The 11,144-nt window shown below is 41.1% G+C and overlaps 1 protein-coding gene across 3 annotated transcripts in view; it reads right to left on the reverse strand.

Annotated features, from left to right (window-relative positions):
* Nucleotides 1–2,303, reverse strand: part of ETV1 (ETS variant transcription factor 1) — a 66,448-nt gene extending 64,145 nt beyond the window's left edge. For 2 of the 3 annotated variants that reach the window (XM_036402864.2, XM_036402845.2), the window contains exons 1-3: nucleotides 1,699–1,856; nucleotides 1,015–1,150; nucleotides 130–217 (exon numbers count right to left, since the gene is read on the reverse strand). In XM_036402864.2, the coding sequence (XP_036258757.1) occupies nucleotides 130–217; nucleotides 1,015–1,059 (133 nt within the window). In that variant the 5' untranslated portion in view covers nucleotides 1,060–1,150; nucleotides 1,699–1,856. Of the gene's footprint in view, nucleotides 1–129; nucleotides 218–1,014; nucleotides 1,151–1,698; nucleotides 1,857–2,281 lie in introns of those variants that run through there. The other variant, XM_036402855.2, reaches the window with a different exon arrangement.
* Nucleotides 2,304–11,144: the final 8,841 nt, after the last annotated feature.

Genomic DNA, 11,144 nt, shown 5'->3' on the forward strand with positions numbered 1-11,144 from the left:
CTTGTCTTGTTTATTCAGATTGATCTAGATATATTTATCTCCAAAATAAATAAATAAAGAGCTCTCAAAAAGCTTCTCTGCATTAGTAAGAAAAGGGGGGGGGGTGGGGGGGAAACAACAAGCCCTCACCTTCTGAATCATGAGCCAGGTCTCTGTTAATGAATTTTCTTTTCCTGACATTTGTCGGTCTCTCATTACAGTTTCTCCCACGCGGATTCTATAAACAGGAAAGATCAGTTACTTTAGAAATCTGAGGTTTGAGATTTGGTTGGGTTTGTTTTGGGCTTTTTTTAATTAATCAGGAATATGCAAACTTGGCATAAATTCTTTATATTTTCAAACAGGGACTTCTTGCCAGCCTTCAATTTCAAACAAAAGATATTGCTGAGCACCTAATATCCTCCCAAAGAGTCCTATATCTAAATGCAACACATTTCTATCTATCTATGTAGACATCTATTTGTACAATACATATATAATGTGCTCAAGCAGCAACACAATGCCAATCGTATTTTTAGCATCTAAAGTATACAAACCTACACAATAGCCCATAAATCCCCATAGCATAAGCTATGCAGGAGAACCCAGACATGAAATTATAATAGACTGCTTTGTTTCCCTGTGTTACTTATAAAATTGTTAGCAAAGTCCTGAAAGAAAAAAAAAAAAAAAAAAACAGAGAGGGGAAAAAAAAGGTTAATGTTTGCCTCAACTTCATTCTTTTGAACGTTGCAGGCAAACGCAGCCAGAAACTTTGAATGCAGCTGCTGCTGCTCTCGCCTCCCTCATCCGCTAATCATGTGCATGATTTTTTAATCATCCCAAAACTGTCTTTAAAAGAACACGATGCTTTATTGCAATAACTAAGAAGATAGGCTCATCTTGCAAGCAAAGCTCCCAGATGAAGAGTCACCCCTACAGCCGTAACAAAGCAGAGACTGTGTCTGTAAAACTCCCCCACAGAAATAAGTCGGAGTCAAGTTTATAAACACCAACTTTGAACTGATCACTCACATTGGTGACCATGTAAGGCACTTGCTGGTCATAAAATCCATCCATTCTGCAGCTCTTCCACGAGTCTTAGCTCAGTGTTTTTTATTTACTGGGCATTTGATCTGGAGATTTCCTCGGGATCTGGACACCAATCAGCCTAGAGGGGAATACAAGATGGCTTTTAGATTTAAAAAAAAAAAAAAAAAAAAAAAAAAAAAAAGAGGCAGCATGAATGAACTGCTTGCATTTGCATACCTAATTAACCTCAAAGAGTCCCATTCATAAAAACAACCCTCCCTTCTCTGCCTTCACCTGGGTTACACGCTCCTGCCAGCAAAACGCGGAGGAGCAAAAGCACTCGGCGGCGGCGGCGGCCGGCGGAGCGAGAGGCAGGGCTTTATTTACACTGCGCGCCGCGCCCGCGGGCGATCCGCGCCGGCGGCAGCCCCGGCTCTCGCAAGCGTGTGCTCAACTCGTAATGGCGAACGCGGGGCTCGCCGCGCACCTCGCGGCGGCGGCGGCGGCGCCCGGCGGCCACGCACTCACCGCCCTCACACACACACACAGACAGACACACAGACACACACAGACACGGCCCCCCCGCCCCGCGCACCAGCCACCTTCTCCCACAGGATCGCTCCCGCAGCCCCACCGCCGCCGCGCAATCCTGCGGGGCGGCGGGCAAAGTTGCGGGGGAAGACCCACCTGAAGGCCACGCGCGGCGATCGGCTGCAAAAAAATTCCCTCCAAATTTAATAAAAACATTAATTATTCCCCGGCACTTCCCCCTTGGAAGCCGCGAGCGCCACTGACAGAGCTCAATCCCGTGGTTTTTCCTCTCCTCCTCCTCCAGGGGCCCCCGAGCCGCGCCGGCGGATCCCCGCCGCCCATTGGCTCCCCGCGCCCCCCGCCGGATCGCCGATCGCCGCGGCCCGCCCGCCCCGGCCCCGGCCCCGGCCCCGGCCCCGCCGCCCCGCCCGGCCCCGCGGGGGGCGACTCCCGCCGCGGCCCCGGCCCGCGGGGCAGCGCCTCGGAAGTGGCGCTCGGGGGCCCGCCGGTAGCCCGGGATCCTGCCGCGGCACGCCGTGTCCCCTACGCCTCCCCGGGGTGGCAGGGCAACCCCTTCCATTCACAAAAATTTAAATTATTTAAAGAAAAAGTTTCGCCTGCCTGACTCCGTAAAGCGAAACGCACCCCCCACGCACACGCGCGCCCTTTCTGGCGGCGCAGCTGCCCCGCAAAGCGCCGCGGGCGCCCGGAGGTGAGCGCGGCCAGAGACACTTGGTACCGTTTTGTCCGGAGCTGGTGGCATCCCGGGGCTCATGGTTGCTCTCGGTTTGGCTTTTTTTGTTGGGCGTTTTTGGTTGGCGGGTTTGGGGTGGGTTTTTTTTGGTTCTTCCTTTTTTTTTTTTTTTTCATTTAATCATAGAAAGCAATTTTTATTTCTACGAGGATGACATAATTTCTAGGTTTTGTGGACAGACTTTGGCAGCACCCATACACCGGACCTAGGGGAATTTTTTGGTGTAGTGGTGCCAGGACCTACCAAGGTCAGGACTTCTGAGAACTTCTCTAAGAAAGCAAGCTTTCTGTTCTTTGGACAGAGTGGCTGTTGGAAGGCTGTGTCCAAAAACTCTTGCCTTTCTGAACAGCCAAGATGCACCAAAGCAGATTTGTCTGGTTTTGTAACAGCTATATTTGTCCTCCCTTTGAGCAGTAAATCCCAGGTATCGCAGCAATCAGGTGGTAAATTTAGGTATTCATGACGCTGTCTTGCTGTGAGATACAAAGTTTCAGGTTTCTATGATCTGATGTAGTTCAGCATTTAACAAGTAAAGCCCCAAAGCCAGCAAGCCCAGCTTCTCCCTCGGCCGTTTCTGAGGGCTCACTTTATAGCTGACAGTGTAAAGCCAACTAAAGAAACCTGCTTTTGCATAATTTCCCTCTGGTGGTTTTAACAATATTCAGGTCACTTCTTCTGTACTACTTTGTTTCAAAAACTATGGCTGTTTCATTACACTCTATTCTGGAGCATATTACTCTCTGCCACAACACTTTGATTGTCCTCCTTTCTGATCTCACCATCTATACTCACCTGTCCAGTCCAGCTGAGGAAGAGAGAGGCACCATGTTCCCACCACTCCTGTCCTTCCCATATGGCCTTCACAGGGAAAACATCCACCACCAGCAGCTTGTTTTTTGTGTTCTTGTTCCTTCTGTTTTCACACACCCATCCCAGCATACCTGCAATTACAAGAGAGTAATGTTATTCTAAATGTAAAAACCTATGATAATTTTATTCTGTTCTTGACCAAGTCTCTCAGTTGTTCCTGTAAGCCACTTTTGTGATACAATAATTGCTAATTCTACCCCCCACCATGGGCAGCTCTCACTACACCAGATTGCTCAAAGACGCATCCAGCCCAGCCTTGAGCACTGCCAGGGATGGGGCGTTCACAGCTTCTCTAACGAGGCCGTCATTTTCTTATTTATACCCACACTCAAACTGGAGCAGCTGCTGGGCTTATGGGAAGGCTGTGGCTACACATACGACCCTGGGAAGCAAGTGACCAATTTAACCCCTGGACCAGCAGAGCCAGTGAAGCGACTGCCTCCAGCTGACCACCCCACCCCACTGGATGGATACCCTGAGCCACTCATCAACCAGCTCCCAAAGCACTGGACTTTACCACATATTCTTCCAAAGCAAAATCAGTAATGGATTTTCTTGTCTTTAAACAGTGCACTAAAAATCGTTGGTGCGTCAGTCGGCCAAGGCAATTAAACCAACATCAAGTGAAGTTTCCAAAGTTACCTCAGAGCCATCACGTATTAGGAATGGCCCATGAAATAATCACCCAAAATCACCCATGAAATTCACATGGGTTGGGTCCCACCTTGTACTTCCCTACACCACAACCTGCACCTTACAAAGTCTGGCACAGCACCGTGGCCACCTTCCAGCACACACGACCACCTCCCCTCCATGTGCACAATTTTGGCATCCTGCTTTACTGAGCTGTAGGAGGTCAACTCTCTGCAAACAGCCGAGCTCTCTGTGGTCCCGGCTGGGCTGTAACTCCGAGAGAAGCTGTGCAATAAATGCATCCTGGCAGGAGAAGCACTGTACTGCTTGCTGTTCCTCCTCATGCCACACATCTCTTCCCTCCTCCCTCTCTCTGGCCCTGTTACACATGCTAGGGAGGAAAGGAAGAGTAAAGCTGTTTTGAAGCCCTCTTTATCCTCATCTTTGTTCATCCACTGTGCTGAGTGGTACTCAGGAAAACTTCATTAACTATTAAGAGGAGGATGCTGTAGACGTAGTTCTATGTGCTGAATTGCAATTTGTATCATCATCAGTCATAACTGTCTCATATGTTAACTGGTGAAGGCATAGTAATTACTTTGTAATTTTACATGCTTGTTCAAAATTCTTGCAACTTCTGGGGTTTTTATAAAGTTTTTGTGTTTTAACTGCTCTTTTTGGAAAGAGTAGTTAAAACATAATTACTTTAAATAGTACTGTATTATTAAATATCTTTTCCTTTTAAATAATCCTTTTAGAAAATGAAAAATTAACTTCAAAATCACTTCCATTTTTAGTTGAAAAGGTGGAACAGTTTTTTACCCAATTGAAAATATCCAAAAAATGTGCTGAATTTATTTTGCTATAAGAAATTATTTTTAAATCAACTTTTCTAATAATACTGCTTTAGAAATAAGATACTAGCTCCCTTTTACAAACAGACATGTTCAAGTAATCTATAAAGCGTCACTATATATTGAAAATTATATATTATTTCCATTTCTTAATGGCAATACATATTTCACACATTTATTTGAAAGTGGACAAGGAAATATATATTTTCTGTTCAATTTGACACACTATGGATTCACAAATAATTGCTGTAATGTAAAACATAGAAGTAAATCAAAACAGAGCAAAGAGAAGATTCGATAAATACTGGTTTCTTCTGGAAAATGTAGAAAGAGCTTAAGCACATTTTCAAATCAAGAAATGAATCATCATAATACAATATGATAAAATCCAAGTTCAATAATAATTTTTAAAAAAGAATAAAAATTAAAGATCATAAATTTACTTGATAAGAAGACAGGGGAATACATTCAAAAATACTTTATGATGAAAAAGAAACCCTTTTGGACACCCTCATCAAATTATGCTTATACTGAAAAAATCCTTCAGAAAAGGGACAGTCACAATTGGAGCATAATATGCAGGTACATTTCAAAGCTACATTTAAAAAACCTAATTTTTTTAAATACTAGGTTTTGGAAATTGTTTTCCTTTATCCATTCCTTCCAGGCATTTCCCAGTAAAACTCTGATGTCACTGATGAGCCTGACAGACAACAAAAAGGATGCCCTCCATCCAAACTGTTGAGCAGCAACTTTTAAAACATAGTATATAGAAGACTCATTAAAATAACAACTGCATATGTGACTGACTACAGCAAATCCATGAAAACCTAATGAGATTTCTGTCTGGTAAATTAACCCTTGACCACATTTTAACCTCTTGACGCTGACTCTTTAAGAAGATTAACAGTGCTTATTTTATCATGATGTGTCATAGTGTCATATAACAAAATAGTATATAACATCAAAATTTAAAAGAAAAAAACAGAGAAATTAATAGGGCAGATACTTGCCCAACATTATGGCTTTCTGTAAAGCCTTTGTTTCAAATGCAGCATCAAGGAGTAAACCTTAAATCAGGAAAAAGGAATGTACCAGTAGGAAGAAATAAAATGGTGATTATATTCATGTGTGAAACTATGAGATGTGGAATTAAAAGTACATGCAAACAAGTATCTTCAATGAAAAAAGAAAACAACAGTGTTGTTTTCTGTTTGACTATATGAATTACCAGCACATTGCATACATCATTGTCATTTAGACCTAGAATTGCAAACCTAGAGGCCTCCATAACCAACTGCATTTCAATGTCTGTTTAACTGATAATGCAGTGTAGGGCAATTTTCAGAAAACATTTATGTACTAGAAAATTATGCTACACAGGAAAACAAAAATTAGAATATTTCACAATGAGTGCAAGAAATTAAAATTCCAGACAAACCTTTTATTGCAATGTGTGCCAACCATACCCTGGGCTTCCAGAAGAAGTGTGACCAGGAGATCAAAGGAGATTCTTCCCCTCTCCTCTCTTCAGGGCAGACCTCACCTGGAATACTGCATCTAGCTCCTAAGCCCCCAAAATAAAAAAGATGTAGACTTGTTGGAGAGGGCCACTAAATTGATCATAGCATTTGGGAACCTGTCATATGAAGACAGACTGAGAGAATTGGGGTTGTTCCACCTGGAGAAGAGAAGGCTCCAGGGAGAGAGACCTTATAGCACCTTCCAGAACATAAAGAGGCCTACAAGAGAGATGGAGAGGAAGCTTTTATGAGGGCATACAGTGACAGCACAAGGTGGGAGCAGTTTTAAACTGAAAGAGGGCTGCTTTAGATTAGATTTCAGGGAGGAACTGCTTACTATGAGGGTGATGAGGCACTAGAACGGTTTTGCAAAGAAGTGATCCTATCCTATCCCTGGAAGTGGCCAAGACCAGGCTGGGTGGAATTCTGAGTAATCTGGTCTAGCGGAAGGTGTCCTTGTCCACGGCAAGGGGGCTGGAACTAGATGACCTTTAAGGCCTGGTCCAAGCCAAACCATTCTGTGATTCCCTGAAAGATGAAAAGTAAGTTAAGTTTAAAAATATTTTCAGCCTTCATCATAACCAAGACTTCAAAGTATAAAAGCTTTAGAGAGGAAAAGGCTTGGCAACTCACTTAGAGCACTGGCCCAGTTGTTGGAGCAGAGTAACCTCAGTATTGTTCTGGATCTCCTAATGGTCTTCTGGGTAATTCCTACACAGCACCCCCTGTCATCTCACTGGGGGTTTTGTCCCTATAAAGCGAGATATTGAGCATTGAGTTCTTGAGAAGTACTGGTGACAATAATAGTCTATTACTATTGATTGTGGAGATACTAGCTGCATCTAGCTTCTTGGATTTTCCTAATCTAGTTCCTTCTGAACCTTTGAGGAGCAAAAATGCTACACATATGTATTAATTTCAATGACAATTACTACACAACAGGAGTGAATAATCTAGAACTGTGAATCCATGATCAGGATAAATTCTCAGCTCTCTATGCCAACACAACCAAAGCATCAGGCAGTGCTCTAGTGCAAAATACTACAGAAAACTCGAAAGAATTCTTCACTGAGTTGTATAAATCTTAATCCCATCACAATAATACTCATTTCCTTACCAACTGAGAAAATCAAAATAAAATAAAAATGATACTAGTCCAGGACCTAATATAGCAGTGTATGAGTCACTGGAAGAACAAACCAAGTTAAAACATTAAATGTAAATTGCAATAGGTTCTTGCAGGGTCAGTGGAGTTTCCAGATTTCTCTCCTTGCAATTAAATTAATTAAATGGCCAGCCATGATAAAGTGATAATCAAGTAGCCTAGAAGTCACTTGAATATCAGGCCAGCAAAAGAATTTGTGCATAATCTCACAGATGGCTTGAATTTGCATGTCCTCCTGTACAGGTACCAAGAGAGAATCATGCAAACACTTCAGAATCCTTCACATACTTTGTGAGATTTCTGCCCCACTGTAGTTCATAGAGTTTGGAGAAAACCGCAAATCTCTTGATGCAATTATAGTCTAAGGCAAACATGAAGCAAGGAACAGGAAGAGAAATGCTTTAAGATTGTGTTTACTAAGTTTGCTGGAAAATCTCTCATTTATAAGTTGTTTAGTGCACATTAAATGGTTTTGGTCATTCTTTAAGCCCTCCTGAAACCCAGAAGACACAAAGATGACACAATGTGCCCTTTCAGAATTACAGACTCTCCCTCAAGATCACTATTAGACATGCTCAGAGCTCGAGCACAGATATTAACAAAGCAGCAAGGGAAAAAGCAATGCCATTTATTAAATGACTGGCTATAATGACAAAAAAATCAAACAAGCTTGTGGATTCAAATAAGGGCCTTAAGCCTATTTCCTCTTTTTCTAGCAACTGCATCACCTGAGTTAGTAAAACATATGACCTCTCTCTACAATTATTAATTTATGAATTTTGATAGTTACAGTAATATTTAAAACTATTACTATTGGCAGGCAATGGCTATATTTATATTATATTGTATATATGTACATTTTAAATAGTAAACATGCATAATCATTAGAACCTTAGGATCTAGCCATCCACTTCCACCTGTGTACCACCCCTAAGCCCAGATAGTTGTGCACAACACCTGAGTATTCCAAGACAAGCAATAGAAGAGTCAAAGAAAAGGGACAAAATCTAAACACAGCTCCATGCACATAAAATGACAAGATACTGAAAGCAGATGTTGATTACTAAGAGAAAAAAAATTAAAAGACAGAGAATAGTATTTCTTAGGGTTTTTTCAGAAGCAAAGACTTAGTAAAATGATAAAAAGACCTAAATAAACCAAGACATTAGTTGAAAAGCACACTGTAAATGTTGTTCCAGAAGCAAACCCTGCCCCAGTCTCCAGTTAATTAGGAAGTGGCTTTGCAATTAAGAGGCTGAGGCATGCATGTGTTGCCACTGGTGTTCAGGAGAGGAATTAAATTTTTTGTGCCCATTTGCAGTAGGGCATGTATTTTGTTGTAGAGTAGATAATGTAAGAGAACAGTCTATGTTAACTTCTAGGAAGATAATGAGATCATATGCATTATGTTCTCACTTTTGCCATATTTAATATGTTCTCTATTTTTAGTTGCTGAAAATGCCAGCCTTCGTAGCCAGGCTTTATTGTTCCTGTGAAGGTGCTGAGCAAAGATGGTGGTCTCTGTCCTAGAGAGCAGAGGTGTTTGCTCATCAAAACAGAAATGAAAATGTGTTCTCCCTCACAGCCAAACCCAGTATCCTTGAGAGGCAGAGGTAACAAAACAGACAGTAGCTATGTTTCACTTCTATCTGTGACTAGCAGATGCATTTTAAATTAGAAGTTTTAAAGCAGCATTTGAAAAAATACAATGTATGAGGTTCTTGAGCTTTCCATGAGAACTTTTCCCATCCAAAGCAAAAAAGCAAAAAGTAAGAAGAAAATGTGGGGCACTGCTGGCTGTCATTACTGTTTTTATGGCTATCACAGCTATTAGAGAGCTACCCAGATCAACCAATCTCACCCTCAGGATAAACTGTATTGCAAAGAGCCAAAGATGGGGTGCATCTATGAAAGGTGGTTGAGGAGAGCATGGAAATCAGGAAAGGACAGCAATAAAGACAAGGAGCTAATCCTTGGCAGCACTACATGGCGCACACAGGCAGAGATGCCAAAAGAGAAAATGAAGTTCAGATAAAAGAAAGCTGTCGGTAGACTGGGAAAAGCCAATGTTTGCAAGGTTTAAACTGAGGACTAAACAGCTATGTTGAGTCATGTGGTAGGGAAATTCTTCCCTGGGAGGAAATGTGAGGTAGGAAAAAAAATAAACAGAAAATGGAGACTAAAACTATATGTACAGCTGTAATAGGATATACAGGAACTATAGATCAGAGTCCCACCAGACAAATTGTGCAAGTCTCTGTCGAAATAATAAATGCCACAAAGGAGATATCATTTGAACCCTTAGAATTATAAAATGCAAAATATTTAGAAGCAGGAAGTGATCTTTTCATTTGGTGAATTTAATGTGCTTAAAAACTTGTATTTGCACATCCCAAAATCTGTTCACAAGATTGGAAACAATAATTATACCTGTTTTTCAAAAAAGGAAAATTAGGCTCTTGTGAGTATACTAAGGAGCAATAATAGGGACAAATATTGCATGCTGGGAGGATTTCAGTAATATTCCAGGACTTTATTTCTTCTTTGACCTAGCTATATTGGGTCACCAAACTCAGCTCTGATGTTAGAGGCTTCTTCCACATAGAGTGCACAAGGTTCCCATTATTCACAATTCTGCAATTCATTAGTTTTCAGTATTTGAAAAAGAGGGGAGAAGGGAAGAACATGCAATCTTTGAATGTTAGGATTTTCATTTTCGAAAGTACTGTATTTTAATAAGGCATGAAGTTACTGGCTCTTATTGGATTTTATTTTGTCGTAAAGATTTTTTTTTTCCTATTTTGAAGAGTAATATTTTAAAAAGTCCCACATTCAATCAATCAGTCAATCAATCAATCAATCAAACAAAAAAGGAATTGAAAGCAGGAGGTGGAATTCAAGCCCTGATATATGTGACAAGGGCCAAATGTGCTCTAATTCCATCTGCAACTGCTGCTATTACTGCTACAGGTTCACCATAGGGAAGCAAGCAAGGTAAAATGACTGCAGGTTAAAGGAAGCTGCCCAGCTCTTGCTCTCTGAAATATATTGCTATGAATTCACACAATTCTAGCCTTTTCAGGACTGTAGAAGCATAGAAGTATGTTGTATGAAAGTTCTCCAGTCACTTTCCATTAATGCATATTAAAAGAAAAATCAGTTCTATAGCTAAAATAAGACATCTTCTGAGAACTGTGTGCTGCCTTAATAAGCAAACAGCACGTGTACTGTCCCAAAGAGCAAGAAGGATTCCTGTAGCATAGTAACATTCTATAGTCTTATCTTCATTTCTAATACACTGCAGGCTGAAAAAAATTATTGCAAATCTGAAAAACACTTTTTACATAAGAAACCCTCATAAACCATTCTGCTCCATCTATTTCCTTGTGCACATCATTCTGCCTAATAATTCTGATCATAAAAGGTGTAATGTAGAGCAGAGATTTTGAAGACAAAGTCTGTACAACATTCTATACTCTTTTAAAGAAGGAGAAGGTGGTAGAGATATTGAAAAATCTTTAACTGATCTTATTTACTCTTCACTGTACCTTTTTAGTTAGTCTCTGTATTCCTTAGGTTTGCATAGTATTAAATTCGGTGGTACTACTCCACATACAAGTTTGGAAACATCACAGACCAAGGTTTAAAAGTAACTGAAGGGTTTTTTGTGAGGGTCAGAGTGTCTTCAGGAAAGAAAGGTACTATTGTGAAAAAGATCCGCAGAAGCAGCTGCTTTTAAAATGTCATGCATAGGCACAGCAAAGGTTGCATAAAGTCCATGACTTTTGCAAAAGAGTGTTAAA

This window comes from Molothrus ater, chromosome 1 (genome assembly GCF_012460135.2).
Source record: "Molothrus ater isolate BHLD 08-10-18 breed brown headed cowbird chromosome 1, BPBGC_Mater_1.1, whole genome shotgun sequence".
NCBI lineage: Eukaryota > Metazoa > Chordata > Aves > Passeriformes > Icteridae > Molothrus > Molothrus ater.